Below are 21,983 nucleotides of genomic sequence, written 5' to 3' on the forward strand. Positions count from 1 at the left end.
CTGCACTTTATGAGCGTGCGAACGGGAGGCGGGGAACGGACTCTCCCGAGCGCCTCTTCTGATCTACAAATGTCTCCGTGCCTGTTTGTACTTTTGCAAAAGCCAACAGCTGCAAACACGGTATCGATCACGGCCGCTTCTCACCATTCTGTTTCCGGGTGAATCCACGAAATCCGAGCCTTTGCATGAGGTGGAGTTGGAGTTGGTGACAGTGTTGGATGGCATTGTTGAGTCTTACAGGCTTGTGGTGGGGGACCCAAGGGGGGCAGATGTCAAATAAATGGCGGTGAGATTGGAGGGGTGCGTGGCGGTGGGGGGCAGTTTCCAGTGAGAATGAACTTCAAAAAGGAACCCGAAAAAAATAAGATGAAATTAGAGATGACCCTTCTTCTCTTCTCTCCTAGAATAGAGGGAGACAAAAAAAAAAGATGACAAGGAGTTTATTAGAGTCAGCTTAAATGAAAGAAGCGCCAAGTATTGTGATCAGTGGATGATGAGTCAAGACGGTTTAGGTGGGAAACGTGAATTTTCAGGCCTCTATTTACTAGTGAATAAATTGAAATGCGTCCCAGCAGAGATGGAGTGAGACTGTGTGTTCGTCTGGCAGGTTACTGAGTGGACCAGTACCTGTAAAAAGTGGGGTTGTGTTCAGGGTGCAAGGAAATGTAAAGCTGGGAAAAGTCCACATTCGCATGAGATTGTAGCGTCACTTTCTTAGAGATGCAACAACCTCGCGTCAAATTTTTTTTGCCTCGGATCGGTGCAACTCCAAACAGCGAAGAAAGGCAAAGTCTGCCACCGGCTTCTTCACTTTCTGGTTGATGCGTTTAGAAATGAAATCGATTCAGATTTTTTTTTTCACTCTCTCTCGCTCTTTTTTATATTAAAAATATGGAGTCGACGTAAACCGGAATCAGCAGGTAGAAAACCGAAAATCGGAACCAGCCGGAAAAGAAGCTCGATCGGTGCATTTCTAACAATAATCACACACACTCTCACACACACAAAGCTTGCACTGTGACCCATTTTTTTTTCTGCAAAACTAATTCATTTATTTTTATTTTATTTATTTATTTTTTTTAAAGTTTTCTCACTCTAAAGCCAAAATCTTGTCAACTTTTCCATTAGTGTCGCAGCATTAGAACATGAGGAGCCGCAGCAGCCCCCCGTCCCCCTGCCCCCCTGACACACTTGCATATTTCCTCACTTCAACTTGGCTTCACTCTGAGACTCAGATTTCTCTTTGTCGAGTTCACGTCACGCAGCTATAGGAACCTCACAGGCGTCTATAGACATACTGTATGGCGACTATAGCCTGCAGGCCCGTCCAGCGCCACACGCACAGAGCGGCCGGGCTGCAGTCCTCGCTGAATGGCCGGGGCCGCTCAGGATGTGCACCGTTTAACGCCGCGGAATCATCAGGACGTCGCGAGTATTTCTGTGCATTAATATTTCATCTGCACATGGGGCTGAAGTTACTGCTCCAGCAGCCTGCAGTGCGCGCACACCCGGAGCTCGCTGTCGCTCTGGTGGAAATGGGATTTATTTATTTATTTCTAATAAAGAATAGCCACCTTCATGTCATGTGGTGGACCAATTCAAAACGATCAATCGTCTGAAATGTTATTTATAAGCCACTCAGCTCTTTCTGCAGCCAAACAATGTGCTGTGAGATGGTTTTTTTTTTTTTTTTTTGCTGATTTGGGGGTCACTAGTGGCTCCTAATGAGCCTCACATCTAAAGCCACATGCTTCCACATAAGCGATCGCGCGTGGGGGGGGGGGGGAGGGTTGGCATCTGAATTTCTGGTGGCTATCTCTTACGATCGCAAAGTTTTAGACATCTCCTGCAGCATGGGGAGTCTGCGGCGCGACCCGGGGGACGGTGGCCGTGTGACGGGCCACGGCTGCTGCTGAAGGGTAAAATCCCCCGTTATCTCCGCTCGCGTCCGCGGTGTCGCTCTGGAAACGCGAAGCCGGTCCTGCGGTCCAAATTACGGTCAAGTTCACCCCTGCGTCTCCAGTGAGCATCCTACGCAAGGAAAGCGACCCCCCTCCCTACACACACACACATTTCGCTATTTCCCCGTTTCCACCGAGCGCCTTCCGCTCTGTTTTTTTTTTTTTTTTTTGGTTCGTAAAGGTTACCCTTCCTGCGCGGTCACCGGCTTCGACGCGTCTCGAGAAAAAGCGTGAATCACCGTGTGTTCGTTACCCAGTTTTCCCAAGTCCCAGGGCTGACCCTTTTTTTTTTGTCTCGCTTGCTCCCGGAGCCTCCTTCCTCTTTCGCCCCCGTCCTCCACCACCACCCCCGGCCTGACAGAACCTCCTCTCCAGATGCGCAGCGAGCGCTACGGAGGCCCGGAGACGCCTCCGCTCCGTGCTTCCGCCGGGTCCTAAACACAGTCGTGTTACAAATAAAGCTGGCTTAGCTTCATTTTACAGGTTCTACAGATACTTCTGTGACCTATCATTTTTGTGGATAGTAAGTTCGCGCTGGAAATTTCATTTTTCGGCTCTAAGTTAGTCTTTCGTCACGGACCGTAGCGGGCCTCGAACCAGCGACCCTCCTGCTACAAGACCAACCTGTCATAACCCTGTTGTACCTGCTCGTCGACCAGGACGTGTCAGAGATAGCTATCCCAGGCGCGTGCAGTGGGGGGAGCTTTGGGGCTTGAGCACCTGCCCCTTTTGCTCCATGGCCCCAAGTGCCCTTTTGTTTTTGTTTTTTCCTTACACATGTACTACAATTATTACTATATTACTATTATTACTATTATTATTATTATTACTTTGCAAGAAAAACAACACAATAAGCCCTCCGGTCACATTGTTACCTTTGACCTTTTGCCCGTGACGCACGACGCACTTGCCTCTCCCGCCGTGAGATAAAGCGGCTAACTGCGGAGCTCAAGCTAGCGACGTTCCAGATTACAAAACAGCTTTTGGTGAACTGAAAAAAATTATTTTTGGTGAAAACACTGGAGTCGGCTTGCTACTGTCAGATAACGGAAAACGTTAAATGTTGTATCGTTTCTCCTTCAGCACGGAGTCGCGGTTTAAGCAGAAATGAAATATAACAAGACAGGCGTCTTAGAGAATATAAGTCTCTAAGTCCGCCTTTCTCTGAATAAACTGAGCGGGAGGAGACAGACAGGTGAGGAAAAGCTGTTCTTATCTATCGATCCAGTATTTTTATCATCAGACATTAGGCTGTTGTTGTGCTATGAGCTAGCTGCTAGCTAATGATTTTGCTAGCAAAGCAAGGTAACTAAATAGCTTCCCTGTATTGTTAATGACAGCAGTCATTCTTCGGTATTATTTATGCAATAGGGCCACATCGCCAGTCCAAAACCTATCATCTCCATAATGAATATATGTCCGATTTTCTAATTTTCTTTGGTGAATGATGTATATTGCATTTATTCTAGCGTTAGGTAAATGTATCTTGAAGGAGAATTTAAATAAAAGTCCAACAAGGATATTCATTTAGAATTAAAAATAACTCATCCTGAACTACCATGATAGCTAAATGTATGTAATAATCAAACTGTTTCTGTCCAATAAAGCATGTCATTAATGAAGGGGCAAACATAAACTTTTATTTGCACACATCAGAAATCTTTGGTTTTGATTTTAGGCTCTCCCCAGATGTCATCTGAGAATCGCAAGCAAAACTTTGAATAGCAAGCAAAGATTTCTGACATGCACAAAGAAGTTTGTTTGTTTTGCAAATAATTTTTTTAAGTCATGAGATAAAAAATTGTGATTTCAGTTTTAAAAAAAAATTAAGTTAAAAATTTTTTTGTTCAAAAAAATGTTACAATTCAAAATGTCTTTATCACAATTTTATATTATTTAATTGAGGTTAGTATTTTAATTGAATAATTGTGAAACAAATTGAACTCCATAGGAGAGGTCTCATTTTCTCTGAAATTAATATTGTTATGCTATGGACTGAAAAACATATTGGTTTAAACACAACGGTAAAGAACTGGTAGTGTGGTTTATTATAGTGTTCTCATCATAATTCTTTGTTTTGCTTTTTTCAGTTCAAAGACGCCACGTAAAGAGAGACGTCAGAAACAAAAAAGAAAGGCAGTGGATTGTTGACCAACTGGGTCAGCTGTACCAATCATTCACAGTGAGGTTATTAACATTCTTCAAGACATGACCAGCAGAAAACTGTTGCAATGAACAAAAGAGAACAAAAACAGCAAAAAATGCTTAAAAGTTTGAAATTTGGCAAGAGACTGAAATAAATAAGACTTCACTCAACACAGAGAAGATGAGACAATGAGGAAAAAAAAGAAAAGAGAAACTGACAAGAAAAAAAGAAGAGGAAAGATTGAAGAAAATGTACATAGGTACTTACAAAATACACCAAAACACAAATAGAGTAGTATTTTCTCATAGTGACATGCATTAGTTACATTTTTGCTTTTGTTTTTTTCCTGCAGTTCCACGTTAAAGTTTGATGCAGCTCTGCTTTTCTGAATGGACCGTCTTCATCTCCACTGCAAGTACAGCAACCCAAGCAGATGTTCTTTGATTGTATGTCTCACAATTTTATAATCTATCATTGTTAATTAAACTCTGAGAGCTGTGTGACTTTGTTAATATTCTGTCCTGAAATGTGATTTGATGTGCCCTTTTTTTTTTTTTTTTGAGCACCTGCCCCTTTACTAGTCTCTGCACGGCCCTGAGCTATCCCATATTTATGAGATACTTGAATAACTAGACAGCACATTCATAATTATGAGGGTTTTTTTAAAGTTCAGGAGGAAGCAAAAAATCCAGCCTTCAATTATAAATGTCCATTCAAGTTTGTTTCTGATTGGAAATGAGGCAGCACCTCCAAGGAGCATCCGTTTTGAAAACGGTTGTGTGCTTGTTCACGTTATTTTAGAAATGATGAACTTCACATGTTAACCAAATTCTTATTTACAGTAACAACCTGGCAGGGAAGGTGGCAGGCTGAAAATGTGACGCACGCTTCATGATAGTGGATGGAGGATGCATCTTGTAGTAATAGATCATAACAATAAAACTTTTAACTTCTCACATCAAGGCAGGTCATTGATCGTAAAACGACTCGTCTTTCAACATTTAATAAACTGTTAAAACCACACACACACACACACACACAGAAAATGTCCCCACAAGGAGCAGTGGTCCCCACAACCCCTCATTGTAGACAGAAATAGATCCCCACAAGGACATAAGAACCTGCTACACACAGATTTCTCTTGCTATACTTTTTCAGAACAGTGCATTGACTTCAATTCATAGAGTTCAGTTGAACTCTGACCCTTCACCCATTCTACCCAGTGCTGTCCTTCACACCATCAACCCTCTATCCAACCAGAACCTCTGCCTCATCAGAACCATGTTGCTGCCGCCCCCATGCTTCACAGTAGGGACTGTGTGACCCTGAGCTGAAACAGGAAGTGCTGGTTCTGCTATGATGTCAGACTGTGAGAACAAGAATTCTGATCATCAGTGATAAATCATCAAAATATCAGAAGAAAGTTTTTGATTCCTGTAATACCCATAAAGATGTTTTCATACATTTTTTTAAAAGGGGATAAATTGAACAAAACATTAAAGAACCGTTTGTTCTTTAATGACCTTTTGACACGTCTCATTTCCTGTCAAAAACAAACTTTTTTGGTTGCATAACAACAATAATAATAGTATAATTTTAAACTTCAACACGTATGAATATTTTAGTCTGTAACAATATGCGGAGGTTGAGTTATTTAGTTTAATTTGAAGCGATTCTTTGATTGCTTAACTTTTTATTAAAGGTCATTTGAGGATGAGGATCCATCTTCATCTATGAAACATTGTTGAATCTGAAGCGCAAACAAATGTTCGAACTGAAGAATTTCCTTTGTCTCTGACCTTATCGAAATGCATCACGGTTTTAACTTAACTGCTAAACTTTACTGCTTCAGTTCTTATGCTGGCAGTTTATGCAGAATAAATCTGACATGGAATCAGAGGAGAATATTTGCTTAGAAATACAATAAACGTCAATGAATGTGTACCTCCAACGAGATAAGTGCGATCTAGTCATGTTTACCATTGCAATATCATGTCGACAGTGAAGCTACCACAGATTATTCAGGTATGAGGATCGTTTAATGCTTTGCCTGAAAGAACTGCCGTAAATAAAGAGCTGGGTTAAAATTCTCCAGCTTCGACATTTGACCCCCAAAGTCCAGGAAGAGGAAAATGTGTGCAGAGTCACTCAGAAGTGTCTCAAAGCAAGACACATACACCATCGGAGAGACTTTGGCCCAGAAACTGATATCCTGTGAAGTCAATGCTGTCAATACAGACACTGTCAGTGACATTGATCAGTTTCTCAACTAAAAATCTCTGAAGTTAATTGCTGAAGTTTTGTATGAACAAACTGATGAAACAACACTTAGGAATGTGTGTGACGAACAAAATGTGTCATTATGTCTCATTAATATATAATGAGATATCGCATTATATCTCATTATAACATTGAGATATTATACAATCTCAATATAATGATAAACTTTCTCATTTCATTGAGATAGTATCTATCTCATAAAGATGATTATAATGCTATAATTATTATTATTATATTGAGATTGTATCTCATTCTTATAATGAGATATATTACTATATCTCATGTAGATATGAGATACGACAATATAATATTTCATTATGAGATAGTAATCACAGGATCTCATATTGAGATAACTATCTCATAATGAAATATATTGTATTATATCATTATATCTCATTACTATGTTTCTTCCTGCTATATCTATGTAATGAGATATAGCAGGAAACAACTGCTCAGAATATATCTCAATATATCTCAAAACAATGAGATATATTGAGATATTTTTGGAATGCTTTGACCTCTCTTGGTATTGGAATTGAGAGGCCAGATGGACAAATCTGTATTATATTGAGACATAATACTATTTTGATATCATGAGATATCAACCACAGTGGTGCCGCAATTATATTTCATTGTTGTAATGAGATATAATACTATAGAGTATTTTATAGGTTTAAAACTTTAATGTTTGTGATGCTGTCATTCATTCTGAAATGTATCTTGTTTTGTTAGTTTTTGTCCGCTTTGTGTTTTCTCCATTGATTTTGGAGTTAGAAATTTCAGATGTGTCAAGGCACTGACCTGGTGAAACATCACCTAGTACCACCTGGGTGTGGCTCAGCGTAAAAGGCTGAGCCGGGCATCATTTGGCCTTCATTTCAACGGCAACATGATGGACCTCCATGCAACCAGTGGAGGTTGGTGGCATGGAGACCAATCGTCTAGCGGTGCCACTGTGGTGTGTTGTATGTCCGCTTGTCCTCTGACCTCTCAAGTTGTTTAGAGGCCCGACTTACGTGGCGCCACTGCGGTTGGTTGTATGTCCGCTTGTCCTCTGACCTCTCTGGCTTTTTGGAGGCCCGACTTGCGTGGCACCACTGCGGTTGATTGTAGGTCCGTTGCTGGGGGACCTCTGGTTGCTGGGGGACATCTTGTTGCTGGGGGACATCTGATTGAAGGGGGACCTCTGGTTGCTGGGGGACATCTGATTGAAGGGGGACCTCTGGTTGCTGGGGGACATCTGATTGAAGGGGACCTGTGGTTGCTGGGGGACATCTGGTTGCTGGGGGACATCTGATTGAAGGGGGACCTCTGGTTGCTGGGGGACATCTGATTGAAGGGGGACCTCTGGTTGCTGGGGGACATCTGATTGAAGGGGGACCTCTGGTTGCTGGGGGACATCTGATTGAAGGGGGACCTCTGGTTGCTGGGGGACATCTTGTTGCTGTGGGACATCTGATTGAAGGGGGACATCTTGTCGTAGGGGGACCTTTGGTTGGGTGGAGACTTTTGAATTGTTTTTTAAATCAAGTTCCAACTTTCTGTTCAGGTCTCCAACCAGAGCCTGCAAAGATGTGACTGTTTCCTCTAATTTACAAATATGTTCTGATTGGTTTTTCAGTTGTTCTTCATACTTCAATTTGATTGTGTATTCATCCATCATAACTTCTATCAGTCCTTTGTTTCTGGAGGCATATATCTCTGCCTCCCTCTTAAAGTTGTCCAGCTCCTGAAGAATTTTTTTGTCCGTTGTTACTTTTGAAGTAACAACGGACAACAACGATCCTCCAGTTTTGTCTGAACCATTGATGTTTCTTTCTTGGGCTGGTGTTTTCTTCATCCGACGTTCTCTTTCCAACAAGTTCTTGAGGTTTTTAATTTCTTCCTGCTGGACTTGGACTTCTTTCTCCCTTGCCATCCGTTGCTGTCTTTCCTCATCCAGCTCTTTTTTCAAGTCATCGATCTGCCTCGTCAGATCCCAGATGTAATAAGCTGATTCTTGCTCCTTGTCGTCGGATGATCTTGGACTCTCAGTTTGTTTGTCTTCGGTCTCATTGGGGCATTCCTCTTCATCATCAAAATGAAGGACCGCGTCATAGTCAACCTGGATGTTTTGTTCTATCATCTCCATCCAGGAAAGCGCTGAGGGGAAATCTTCTTGTTGGTTCATGTTTATCATCAATTAAATTCTTGGTTGTTTGAAAGGTTTGTAAGATTTGTAATAGTATCCTCCAAGCTTCGATAAATTTCGAGCGTGCTTTGTAGAGTGATCTGTCGCGATAGAGCTGTGGAACAGGTCTGAGAAAACACTGTCTGAGAGCTACAATCAAGAGAGAGATTCCTTTGTTGTATCACAGTGATGTCATAACCGCTGATGTCATAGAGACCACTGGAACTGAACATGTTAATTCAACCTGCTGTTTGAAAAATGCCACACAGTAGCACTAATGACATAGATAGAGAATGATCCGGACTGTGCAGCTAAAAACAATGAATAAGACGTGGAGGAGGTGACCAATCCTTGGCATTAAGTTGGCAACATGTTGAAGATTGAAGGCTCACAGGTGAGCCAGAAGCCAGAACTGCTGACAGCACAGTAAACAGAGATCATTAAAATGGTGAAGGAGCAGATATTGGAATAGAAATCAACTTGCACATAGACCTGAAAATACTAACTGCAGTGCTAACTGCTAGGAGAATTTAAAAAAATTACATTTACACATCTTTATGTTATATAGTTGAAATGGTTCAGGTTAAATTCTGCTAAAATGGGTTTCATAGTTGTCATGTAATGAGTGGTGTTTGGCGCCCCCTACTGGTTGCCTTTAAAAGGAGGAGAAACTGTAGATTCCACACAGTCTGTTCAGCGCTCTACTGTGGTCAGTCATCAAGTCCAGTTCTTTTCTGAACAGTAGTGGTGTTTGTGTTCTAGGACTAACGTGGAGTTTTATTGCAGTACCCAGAACTAGTGACCAGTAGGGAGGCTCACTGTGCTCTTTATTGTTGGCCATTCATTAGAGAAATTCAACCAACTGGCCTCCACACTGTGCTGTATGTGGGGGAAGAAGTCTCATTTACATATTTTCATGGGAATGCATCTACCAAGATAATAGGGATAAATAATAAGCATACATAAAATTAGACTCAAACCGCTAGTTTTAGTATGAGTCCAAAATGGACGCCTGTGTGAATGGACCATCACACCAGATACTGTCTGGAGACAAGTAGAGGAAGAGGACGGAGCGTTTTGGAGCAGCTCAGCCTCTCCACACTTGAATCTGACAGAGAATTTGTGAAGGCAGCTGAAGATTAAAGGATGGGGGATACTGTGATTACTATCTCATAATGAAATATTATATTGTCGTATCTCATATCTACATAATGAGATATAGTATGAATGAGATACAATCTCAATATAATAATAATAATTATAGCATTATAATCATCTTCATGAGATAGATACTATCTCAATACAATGAGAAAGTTTATCATTATATTGAGATTGTATAATATCTCATTGTTATAATGAGATATAATGCGATATCTCATGATATATTAATGAGACATAATGAAATACTATAATATAGTATTTCATGAAATGAAATGGTATATATTTATATTTTCCAGAGTGGCAGAAACAGACTTCCATGGAAATAAAAACTCAGGTACTTCATTGCTCCATTGTTGGTTGTTGTAGGTTTCTGTGAAGTGCAGTGAATGGGAATCGTCTGTCATTGATCCTGACTGTTTTTAGGAAGGAGAAATGTTAGTTTGCCTGAAGTAACACTGGAATGCTGGGACATTGAATTAAAACAATATTCTGTTCTTTGGTGACATATTTTTCACATTTCTTCTAAAAAGTGCCTGTTTTTTTCTCTCTATTGTTTATTAGGATAGGATAGAAAGGCATCAAAAACCTATGATATAAACAGAAACGTTCTGTAAGTAGGAAATAAATAAAGATAAATCCTAATTGGGATTGTTTCTGAGTTATTGTCGCGGGGTGATTAGTCATTTGACAGTTTTGATTGTGTCTCTGTTGTGCTGGTTGTCTAAATGATTTAAAGTTATAGTAATAGTTTCTAGCACTGCTATGATTAGTAGTAGTTTCAGTTCAGTAACTCTGTATTTGACAGGTTGTGAATAAGACTGTCATGACACCGTCATGAACATGAGTATGTCTTCATGAATATTTATGACTGTTGTCATAAAATGTCATTTGGTAAATCATGACTTTTAATACAACGTTGATATTATTCAAAATGTCTTTGTTATGATAACTTGACATTAACCAAGAAATCATGATCTGACATAAATTTGTTATAACGGTATTACTGATCAGTATTACTGATTAAACTTTAAAATTATGTATTTATATTAAAGCTAAAGTTTAATCAGTAATACTGATGAACACAATAAAACCCAAGTCCTGTAACTTTTCCTTGTGTCATCGATTCAGATGGTTGTTTTGTCGCCGGATCATCTGCTGAGACGTTCATTTCGCCTTGGTGTGTTAATATCTTACACAGGCAGAACTTTGGCTCCCCCGAGCTGAAGGGAGGGAACCTGACAGAAATTAGAAAATCTAAAAATGATATTCAGTTAGATTTGTTTTGTGAAACTAGAGCTGCAGTCTGAGACGGGTCCTGGTAGAAACCCACACAGAACCCTTCAACAACCAGCAGAGTCTCCTGGCTCTCAGTCTCAGATGAGCTGTGGTCATTTCTGTGTTATCACTGCTGAAACACACACACACACACACACACACACACATATAGACATAAAGCATATGGGTCAATATGGCTCAAAGATATGCACCTCTGTGTCACATCATATTTCTACCCCACGGAAACAAGAAGTCATGGGTTACTAAATGAAATCATAAAATACTGTAAGTGTAAAAAAGAAAAAAAGAAGTAAAGCTAAAGTGTCAAACATGCCTTGGTTCCATTTGTCTATATGAAATGTCAGCCAAGTGTTCAGTTGGTGATTTGCTCTAAAATATTTTCTAACATGGGAATTCAACTCCAATAGAGTTAGAAGTCCATTACTGACTGAATGAATGGACACTGTATTCCACATTGTTTACAGGATAGACTGTAACACATAAACTGACTCCACATACAATGTATTGAGATCTACAAGAAAACTGTACCGGTTGTAAAAAGAGTAAGAGAAGCAGTGCCAAAAACAAGAACAGCTTTCTTCTAACAGTGAGAAGAATGCTGCCAAAATGAGCTTCTGGCGACACCTGCTGTTGAGATCTGTGTGTGACTCTTCATACACGGTGTATAGTCATGATTATGTCGCTAAAAGTACGTAATTGGTGAAGAAAGTGTTGAAATGTACAGTGCTTTAATTACACACACACACATATATATATAGGCCTATATATGGACTTTATTTGATAGTCCGATCCATATAAGCAGTGCATTTTTGGGAAGTAGAGAAAAAATAAACATTATTTTCCTTTACTTTCTGCTACTAATTTTTACTTTTGCTTTTCCAATTTTGTTGGAATTTTTCTGTTCACTTTTGTTTTGAAATTGCTCAATCTCAGCCTGACTGAGATTCTATGTAATAGATTTTTATTCAAAAAAGAAAAAAGTGTTGGTCTGAACTTTGACAGGGCCGTTCTTAGATCATCTCTAGTGCCCAGTCCCAGATGAGTCTCATCTCATGTCCTTTTTTAATTTAATGTTTGGTTAAAAAAAAAAAAAAAAAAAAAGGGCCAACTCCTGCTCCAAAAGCAAAAATTCAGCTTTTGGGTCAAATTAGAAATGATGTTTTTGGATTCTGGTGCATACACAGTTGCATGTTTTCCCTGCGGGTTCGGCTTCCTCCCACGGTCAAAAAAGAACAAAAAAAACAACAACAACAAAACAAAAAACATGACGGTTAATTGGCACTCAAGAGCATTTCCATCCAACAGCAGAAGAGAAAACATGAAAAGACCAACACGATTTATGTTTTAAGTCTTTTTAATATATCTCACATTTGATGTATTTACAAAGAAAAAAACAAACAAAAAAAACAAACAAAAAAAAAACAACAACTGTGATTTGGTGACATAAAACTACGTTTGGTCAAATCAACATGAGAACGAATGCATACAAGAAGCGTAAGCGTACAGAACACACACATATTTAAATAACATCAGGGAAGCTGTGCTGTCTGCTTTGCACCTTGTGTCTGGGAAAAACCAAAGAAACCCAAAAAGGATTCCAGTGTATGCACCTCTGTGTGACCAGCTGTGTTAACCCAAGTTCGGTCTGACAGGGCGGGATGCATACAATATTGCCTCAGGACGGGTTCAAATAAATGAATCACTCTGGAATATATATATAAAGAATATATATATATATATATTTCCCCATTTTGATAATAGTAGAACTCTTAAATGCGTCTTTTTTTTTTTTTTTTTCAGCAGCAGATGACTTTCCATCCCCAGGCATTCAGTGAACAGATTAAGGTCGACGACAGACTAATAATGCAGATATACTCTGATATATACCTGTGTTTTTATATGACACGCGACGTCTGCAAACGGTTTGGCACGAATGTAAAGGCTGAGCGTAAGATTCCTCCCCCCCGTCCCCACCCCAAATAACACGAGAAAGCAATTGACAAATAAATAAAACCTCTACAACGTCACAGACTAAGACCTTGACACAGAGGCTGACAGATTATCTGGTTTGCTGAATGGTTACTTTATACAGCACTTTACAGCACAGCGACAGGCACAAACTGAAAGAACAGAACAGAAAGAGGAAGAGTTGCAGTAAAATGCAGGATCAGAATGAAAGGGTCACATTTGTTTGTTTTGTTTTTTTTTTTCAAATCTCGGCGTTTTTCACATGTAATTTGTGGGCCGAAACATGTTTTACAGCAGCAGTGGTTAAAACGACTCTCCCTGCTTTCAAATGATAGCGTACCAGGTGATTAGCAGTTTTTGATAAACCCAATACAACGACCAGGCTCCATCAAGGTTGCAGAGCAGAATCATGGAAAAAAAAAAAAAGACAATATACATTAAAACAGAGGAAAAAAGAGGGTGGGGGGAAATAGCAACAGAGGAGCCGCTTTTTGTTTTTTCTCTCAACACAGTGTGTAACGGGTCGCTGAAACCTCTTGTGTAGCTTATAGCACAGGCTTAGTGCATGAACCAGAAATGGAAACAAACAAAAAGCAAAATCTCCTGCTGTTCGGTTAAATAAGGATTACCGAACCGAATTAAGATCCAGAAAATGCACATTTGTTTTTACGGACGGCTACATTACACAGCATGAAATCAAACCAAAAACCTACATGTTAAAGGTTAAATGGTTTGAGAACCTGTGTGGCTTTGAATAAGTTTCTGTCATCATATTTATGAACTAACGAAACAGAAAAGGTATTGATTAATCAGCAGAATTAGCCCGAAACACTGATCAGCTAAAAGAAAAAAGTGTATTAAGTGTCTTGGATATATAATTTAATTAATTAAATAATGGGATTGTTAGGAGTACAGATAATTAGTGATTTAATTAAACATACTTATTTCTTAACTTGGAAAACAATCCCTTGAATTGAAAAGAGGATTTGTCCATTTTTTAAAAGACAGTTTATAGAGCTGCAACAAAAGGTGATTTTTATTGTTAGGCTGTTTACCGTCTTCATGAAGGGTGCCAATAAAAGTGGCCATTGCACAAATTACTCAATGCAAATTACTCATTCATTATTTGCTGATTGATTGATTGATTTCTGCACAGGCGTATAGAGATTCTACCTAAACCAGATCAACGCTCCTCTTAAGATGCGCTTTGGGAAGTCCTGATAAAATCGTACAAATGTGATCCGGAGCAAGTCCAATTCGCTTATTGACGAAGCGCGACCTCCCAGGATTTCTCACATTTCTGGACTTGGACAGCAAATCGTTAGCTCTGCAGTCCCTGAGGACATTTACAGTCATTGCACATGAACATTTTCTGCTCACTTTCATCACCTAAATAAAGCTATTTGAAGCACTTCCTGGTTATCTGTGACCTCACACCCTGAAGGAGGCACCGTGCTGTGTTGAGCTCACAATGCCCTGCGGGTGGGATTTACTGGGAGTTGTTGTTGTGTTTCTTTTGTTTTGTTGTGTTTTTTTGGCGGCAGCCCTCAGCGTTGCTCTCTGAGAGCACATTAGCAGCAGAGTAGTACCGAGACTCATCCAGCGTGTTCAAATGCACAGGTTATTCTGGACGCCGGCCGAGGGTTTTATTTGCCTCTTCACACTTAAGTATTAGAAGAAAGGGAAAAAAAAAACAACAACCCTAATGTCAAAGAATTTTTGCACTGCATTATTCCCTGAAACGATGAGCTTAGAATTGAGGTAAATTAGCTTGTTTTGCTTTCTTGCCATAAGATTTACGAGATAGTTTTTGTACAATCGCCAGCCAGGCCTTAATCTCCTGTCATTTGTTCTGCGTTTCGAAGGAAGTTCATCTCACGTGACGACGGTCACTAATCTCACTTTAACCATTTCGCAGCTGGTTTTCAGAGGTAACAAGTTTCACAAGAGCCTGTGGTAGTTTTACAGTCAGTGACTTTGAACTACGGGAATCATTTCCAAAAACTAGGCCGCCATCACCAGCCTGTGTCTCCACTGATAAAGAAGGGTAACAATATATTCCCAGGGTAGAAATGTATTCCAGAAAATAAAACAGGAACCTATGTATGACAGTCCCAAGCATTCAGAGCTGGTACATTTTGTCAACTTCACAAGTCAGCGTTATCAGTTTAATATAGCTCTTACCCCCAACCTTTCTGTTTTCTGTTAAAGAGTTAAAATCACCAGCATATCTTTAGATCCATCTGTGCTGAAAGAGGGAGTCAATCCTTTAGTCCAAAATGAAAGCACTTATCAAAAGATGAAAGTTGAGGGGGATAAACGTTCCTGGTTTCACAGTAGCAGCAAAGGAACCTCAAGCAGGCATTTGCTTATTCCTCTGGCAGGCTCGCTCCGTCACATAAATCATGGCAGTAAAGCAAACTCTAAAAAAACAGCAATAATTAAAAATAAGCATAAATAAATAGCGCCTCCTCAAGCTTCTTGTCACAGTAACAAGCCCAAAGAGCCAGAATTTCCCCTGTGCAAGTAAACACAGCTCGCGTGAATTTGGAGGACACTTCTGACGCCACAGCCGTCTTCACCACACCAACAAAGACCCGGCATAGCGTCGTACAGTACAGTAACTAAATCCAGACGTGAGTGCAACTTTATGCAAAAACCTAAAAAAACAACACAAAAAAAAAACAGGAAACAAACATCATAAATAAATGTAAACGACTCAAAAAGAGAGAGAAAGCCGTGACGGAGAGCGGGTGGCGTCAGGACGTCTCCTCGGTGAGAAGGCTCCGTGTGTTTACAGTAGTTTATGTACAGGACGATCTGCTGGAATGGGAGAAAAAGAAAAAAAAGAAAAAAAGCACAGCAAGCCGCTCTTCCTACTCATGAGGGAAATTGTTCTGGTAATTTTACAGCAGTTTTTTTTTTCTGTCTTGTTTCTTCGTTTGTTTTGTTTACAGGACAACATACACACTTGGTAATTAGACACATCTTGCTAGGCGCAAGGTGTGACGACTTCTTTTTTTTTTTTCTCCTTTTTTTTTTCACACAGTGAAATTCATTTTTAGATCAGATGCATGCATTACTCTACGTGCTAATGCCAGGGGCTTCCTGCTGATGCCGAGTCTTCCCAGTCGATGACCGGATGTCCTCGCAGGCCGGGGCAGGGATCTCTCCCCCTCAGTGCTTTTGTACTCTCAGTGTGCCTGGGACGCACAAACAAAGAGCATGTTCAGCGCCGCCGACGAACCCCGGAGGGCGAACGAATGAAAAGCCGCCTCGGCGGCAACGCGCCGCTCTCTGCTGGTAAAGAAGAGAGCGGCGTTTGGGGCCGAGAAAGGCAGCAGCAGACCGTTTAATAGAGCAGGGCGAGTTCATTATTAGCCGGAGTCGGTGCCATGCAGGCAAATGCAGCAACAGCACGGTCGTTAGTGGAAACAGATGCCGTTTCTGCGCCAGGAAGTGGTTCGCTTCGCTTTTTCGTGTTTAGTGCGCTTGTCGCGAAGTCATTAGCGAAGTGCAGTCGCTTACTTTCATTTAATTAACTCAAAAGCTTCCCTTAACGCATCACTTTTTCTTCCCATGATAAATTATGTCATAAAATAAAAAGGAAAAAAAGAAGAAATATAAAAAATACATAAATTCTAGAGTTGATGTTTAATAACTAATGAGTTATTCCATCCACTTACTTATCTCGTTGCGCATTTGCATTGGGATAAGTAAGCTGATGAAGAGGTTCTTGCTACTTTATATTGCTTTTTCTCCATTTGTGTATTTTATTGTATGTATGTTCTCTATGTGCCTCCTTTAGTTGAATCAAACTGAATTCAGTTGTGAGCATAAGTACAGCATCTTCTGAAAGTATTTACACCCCTTGAACATTTCGGAACATTACAACACTTCCTCTTATTCTCTTCACACGTTTTTCCTTTTTCCCGTTTTTGTTTAATTATTTTCTTACCCTTTCTCATTTTCTTTATCATTTCCTCCCCCCTTTTAGGAGAATCACTCGGTAACACAAGCTATTCTCTGTACATCAGGGATGTTCTCTATCACTTTTTCTCTGCTTTTATTTTTTGTGATTAGTTTATTTATGCTGTGGTTATTCGATCTGTTTTTTGTTTCAATTTACATATTTTTTTGTTTTTATTGAGTTTTCTTGCATTTTTTTATGAATTTTTATTTTTTCTATTTCACTTTTTTGTCATGAGAAAAAAAATCTGCAATTAGTTCTTTGTCTTTTAAATTGTAATAATTTTTTTCTTTTACTGTTTTTTTTCTTTTTTGCTTTGTCCCTTTTTTGGTTCGGAAAAGTTTCAATATTTCTTTTCTAACTGCTGGTTTGGTCGTTTACATATTATTTGTTAAAACTCTAAAATCATTTAGTGTTAGGTGTGACACATTATTAACTTTAGTACAGGTAGAGGACCAATGGATCAGCAAGTACCTGGACCCACCTCTGTCTCCACCATTCCTCATGTTGGTCTCGTCGTCCTCCGCCGCGTCATCCACTTTGAAAACAAACACAACCCAACATTTCACACGCAGTGACTTGGGTTGAATGGAAGGGGAGGATTCCTTGAACACAGACCTGAGTGGAGCTCTTTAACCAGCGACGACATGGTGTTTGTGATTGAGTCAGCAGCAACTAAAAGATCATTCCGAAGGTTTCTGGGTACTCCTAAGGAACAGGAAGATAGACCTTTATTAGCTCTGCTCAGCTTTGCAACGTGTTGCCTTTCAGCTGCATTACCGTTTTTGGATTTTCTCTAGTTTGGCTTCAATATTTTTGGAAGCTCCATGATTCTCAGCAGGTTTATACATCAGTGTTTTTTTTTTAAGGTTTTTTTTGTAATGAGTTGGATTCGACTCACCCTGAACAAAGGCCTCCAGCACGTCTCCTCCCACGCCTGCCAGGCAGTCCTGCGGTGTGTGAGTCGGGGTGGACCCGGCCGAGGTGGAGCGAATGGGCATGGGCATGGAGCAGCCGGCACCGTGACTAGGAGAAGAATGAGGGGAGCCTCCGGACTGGGACTGCAAAAGGAAAAATCAGTCAAAAATACTTAGATAACCTATTTATTGCATTGTTAACCTCTTCTTTTATTGCAATGCTAGCTTACAGGCAGATAGAAAACAGATAAGTGAAAGAACAAAACAGTAAATCTCGCACATAAGTCAAATGCTCTAACGTAACAACCTAAAATAAATACTAAACAGTAAATGTTAAAGCACTGCATCTTTTAATGACAAGAAAAGTTCAGTAAAACAGATAAAGTTGGTCTAAATTTCTTATTTGTTCTTCATTTATTGGCATAAATGTCTCTTCAATGGGGGCATTTATGCTGCACAGAGGTACAGAGCACACACACACACACACGAGCAAATCAAATGCTGCAGCAATGACCTCTGAATCTCATATTCTACTGCGCAACGCAGACGGTCTGTCTGCACCGAGGAAAATTCACTTATTTCCATGAGCAGAAAAATGGACACTTATGGACGTTCAACTTCCAGCTCAAGATGGTCAGACCTTAAATATGTATAGACAAAAAAGCAAAGAGTACATTTCCTCACTAAGACTTGACGCAGTCACGCAAAGTAAATTTGACACAGTTTGTCAGAGCTGACGTGAAATACTTAAGAAATGTCCATAACTTCAACATTTAAATGTACGGGCATGTACAGATGTTTACTGTCAGTTCTTCTGAGTTTCCTCTTCATGCTGCTCTGCTCGGGTTTCTCTCATTCAAACTCATTTACAGAATCAGGAGGTTAATAAATGTGACGGGTCCTGTGCTGAGTCCGGCCTAATAAAAGCGCAGTATTCTTGAATTGGTTCGAACATGTCATTGAACAGGATGACGCTAACCTTCATGCTCAGGTTCAACGGGAAATAAAATCTGTGCAGTAGTCAGGAGTTGATGTCAATGAAAAATGTGACATTTTTTCCTAAGTGGATTTCACAAAACCTGTTCAAACTGTGTCTGTGAGGAACAGGGGGAAACGCAGAGACCATCAACTACTGTTAGCACTTTGCAAAGCGAGTCGAGAGCAACTTACAGCCTGCTTCTGCTCCTCATCCTATCAGCCAACAAAGGTGAGCAGAGAGAAAGCGAGAAGAGCGAGAGCAACAAAATTAATGAAAAAAAGAAGAAGGTGACTTCTGCATGCATCACATGGCACACGTTTACATGGCATAACATCGAGATAGTTTGTTGTGCTTGGAGAGGAAGACACATTTCATCTATTCAAATGCCAATTATCGGAGGGAGATTAGCAGCAACGAACCAGTAAGAAAACCCAAAGAAGAGCAGCTGACCCCAGACGTTTGACGCTCTTCCTACGTCGGGCGTCTCATCCTCCCGCCTGCAGGTATATCTTCTTGAATCAGGAAGTGGTCTTACCTTCAGCAGCCTCATCAGACCCTCCAGCTGGACCATCAGCTCCCGCCTGCTCTCCTGCAGGGCCGACATGCGCCTCTCCAGCTCGTCCTTCCTGTGTCTGTGGACAGCAGGCAACACGGTTCACATTTTAGGTTTGTTCATTCGCGCGTGGATTTTAGGTGAAAACTGCGGTCTGTGTTCTAGTTAGAGCGCAAAACCAAAACAACAACAACAACAAAAGGGAAGTTGACCCTGAAAGCTTTTGATTGATTTGTGGCAATCTGAAAGTTTTTTATTTATGTTGGGGCTTTTCAGCACCCTCTGCTGTTTAGAGTGTGTAACTGCATATTTCCAGATATTTTGAATCAGGTATTTTGTCAGGGACACGAGAGCAGCAGATCAATAAGGGAACAGAGAAGATTTAAAAGAATAAAAAACAAACAAACAACAACGTAATCTTGAATATTGCCGTTGTGCAAATATCTGCCCTCTGCGGCACCACAGAAAATTATTTCAGGAAAGAAAAAGAGGAGAGACCAGAGGTGTTTTCAGGCATGTTTTGACCCTCTACTTGCGTGTTTCTTCCTGTTATCATCAGCTCAGCGACGGTGCATCGTGTGTCGTTTCAGTGGTGGGCTCATACCTGAGGAGTCGCAGCTCGGTCAGGAGCGTGGGGTTCTGCTGGGCTTTTTCTGGCGTGGGCTGGGAGGCCTGTTCATGCTCCAAACGAAGCCTCTGGATTTCCTGCAAGATCTCCCTGATTTGGGGGAAAATGTTTAATATGCAACAGAACATTTTTTTCACCCCCCACAACGAGAAAACTGAATTAGGTTCGATAATGAAGCGGACCTGTTTTTGTTCTCCAGCTCTGCGATCAGCTGTCTCTGTTGCTTATTGGCATCGAAGTTGAAACTCAGGTCTGTTGGAGGACACTGCTGCTGCAACGCAAAACACCTCTCAATGAAACCAGTGGGGAAAGTTACAAACACAGCAAGAGCATTCAGGCTTTTGGACAGTTTGCTAGGAAATAGCCACAGATGTGAACTGAAGAGTGGAAGGAAACACTGACATATGGGTCTTCAAACCTTTCCAACCAATGGAAATCTGAAAAGTGTGGTGTACATTTTTATTCAGCTCACCACAGTCATTGACCGTGAATTTTTCGTCTAGTTTTCAGTGCAGATATCTTAATACTTCACAATACCATCGAAGGTCGTCCTGGATGTTAAAAGGCTGCTGCAACAAAAATGGCTGAGAGTTCATTTCCACTTGGTGGGACAGCACAAACACCCAACTTAAAAAAATTAGTGTTTTTATACTGGTTTTGCTTTTTTTTTTTTTGCTTCCAAATATAACCAGACTTATGATCAAACAATTTTGCCATGATTTGATGTGCATTTTTTGCATTTGCTGCTCATTCAGTGAACATTTTGTGACCAGGAAGTGCTTGAATGAAGTGTGACAGCCATTTTCTCGATGTTCTCAAATGTACATTTTTAAAACAAGCAATGAAACATTTTTTGTCTGTATTTTAGCGTGAGAGACGTGGTGAAAGAGGCTCTGAAGACAGTTTTGGAGACGGGATGAGAAAGAAGCGCTGTGACGTTTTGGATTTTACTAGGAGTGTTTTGGATGAGTTTTTTGGACTATAAGTGTGTTAGAGTTCCACGACCATAGAGGGTTGAAAAAAAACTAACTTACAAGTAACTTTTCAGACGCAACGTAACAGAGCCGGTTTTAAGTCAATAATTGCTTATTGACATAAATTGTGCAAGTGGAACAGTTTAAAAAAGTTCCACTTGCACATTTTTCACTTGAACCAAGAGGAAATGTGTTGTTTTAAGTTGAATAATCTGCAAGTTGAACTTTAGTATTTAGTAGCTAAATGATTTCTGAAGGACATTGGTTGTGGTGGGTTTCATTTGGGTTACCACCATAATATTTCAATTTTTTATGTGTCAAAAATATGAAAACCACGTGTCATTTCCTTCCACTTAATAATTATGCACCGCTTTGTGTTGGTCTGTTCAATAAAAGTCCCCAGATTACACTGAGGTTTGTGGTTTTAACAGGAAAACGAGCTCCCAACTTTGGGATCCGACATGAACACAAATTTTCAGAGAAGTTCACAACAACAATTCACTTACTGTGGAGTTGCCTGCCTCAGCTGCCAGGCGCGCAGCGTATCGGGCGATGAGCCGGTGCTCTTCATCTAACCGACTGGGACTCTCCAAAACACTGACCAAAGTCAAACACAGAGCAAAACATCACACACACACACACACACACACACACACACACACACACGCACGCACACACACACACACACACACACACACACACACACACACACACACACACACTTACTTACACAGTGAATCTGACATGCAGAAAAAATATTTCAATAAATAATTCAGGAGTCCAGAAAATGAGCAAAAAAGAATGAAATGACTGGATAAGCAGCATGCAGGATGGTTATATGGCAGTTACGAGTATCTGCTTTGGTCATTTCAGCCGAGAAAAGAGATTTCAAATATTGTCCAGTAGTTAAAAGGATCACGGGCGGGACTTATGGTGTGGGCAGATGATTTCCAGTTCCGACTGGAGGACGACCTGCAGCC

At 40.4% G+C, this 21,983-nt stretch overlaps 2 protein-coding genes and 1 long non-coding RNA gene across 15 annotated transcripts in view; 1 reads left to right on the plus strand and 2 right to left on the minus strand.

The window, feature by feature from the left end:
- Positions 1-7,607, minus strand: part of dnmt3ab (DNA (cytosine-5-)-methyltransferase 3 alpha b) — a 43,642-nt gene extending 36,035 nt beyond the window's left edge. For 2 of the 6 annotated variants that reach the window (XM_055038948.1, XM_055038943.1), the window contains exons 1-2: positions 2,215-2,608; positions 145-400 (exon numbers count right to left, since the gene is read on the minus strand). In XM_055038948.1, coding sequence (XP_054894923.1) covers positions 145-225 — 81 coding nt within the window. In that variant the 5' untranslated portion in view covers positions 226-400; positions 2,215-2,608. Of the gene's footprint in view, positions 1-144; positions 401-2,200; positions 2,609-7,188 lie in introns of those variants that run through there. The other 4 variants (XM_055038947.1, XM_055038944.1, XM_055038946.1 and 1 more) reach the window with 4 other exon arrangements.
- On the plus strand, positions 2,873-4,607 carry LOC129365626 (uncharacterized). Its single transcript, XR_008606544.1, has 3 exons — positions 2,873-3,156; positions 4,052-4,366; positions 4,460-4,607. It is a non-coding gene; the product is annotated as an uncharacterized LOC129365626 (long non-coding RNA).
- A 4,743-nt stretch (positions 7,608-12,350) lies between the features above and the next one.
- Positions 12,351-21,983, minus strand: part of dtnbb (dystrobrevin, beta b) — a 34,446-nt gene continuing 24,813 nt past the window's right edge. For 3 of the 8 annotated variants that reach the window (XM_055038953.1, XM_055038955.1, XM_055038951.1), the window contains 9 exons: positions 21,510-21,600; positions 20,212-20,300; positions 20,006-20,119; positions 19,384-19,480; positions 19,040-19,060; positions 17,854-18,013; positions 17,571-17,660; positions 17,427-17,490; positions 12,351-16,185 (listed from right to left, as the gene is read on the minus strand). In XM_055038953.1, coding sequence (XP_054894928.1) covers positions 16,074-16,185; positions 17,427-17,490; positions 17,571-17,660; positions 17,854-18,013; positions 19,040-19,060; positions 19,384-19,480; positions 20,006-20,119; positions 20,212-20,300; positions 21,510-21,600 — 838 coding nt within the window. In that variant the 3' untranslated portion in view covers positions 12,351-16,073. The remainder of the gene's footprint in view (positions 16,186-17,426; positions 17,491-17,570; positions 17,661-17,853; positions 18,014-19,039; positions 19,061-19,383; positions 19,481-20,005; positions 20,120-20,211; positions 20,301-21,509; positions 21,601-21,983) is intronic. The other 5 variants (XM_055038956.1, XM_055038952.1, XM_055038957.1 and 2 more) reach the window with 4 other exon arrangements.

Source organism: Poeciliopsis prolifica, unplaced genomic scaffold (assembly GCF_027474105.1).
Source record: "Poeciliopsis prolifica strain line A6 unplaced genomic scaffold, Auburn_PproV2 SCAFFOLD013, whole genome shotgun sequence".
NCBI lineage: Eukaryota > Metazoa > Chordata > Actinopteri > Cyprinodontiformes > Poeciliidae > Poeciliopsis > Poeciliopsis prolifica.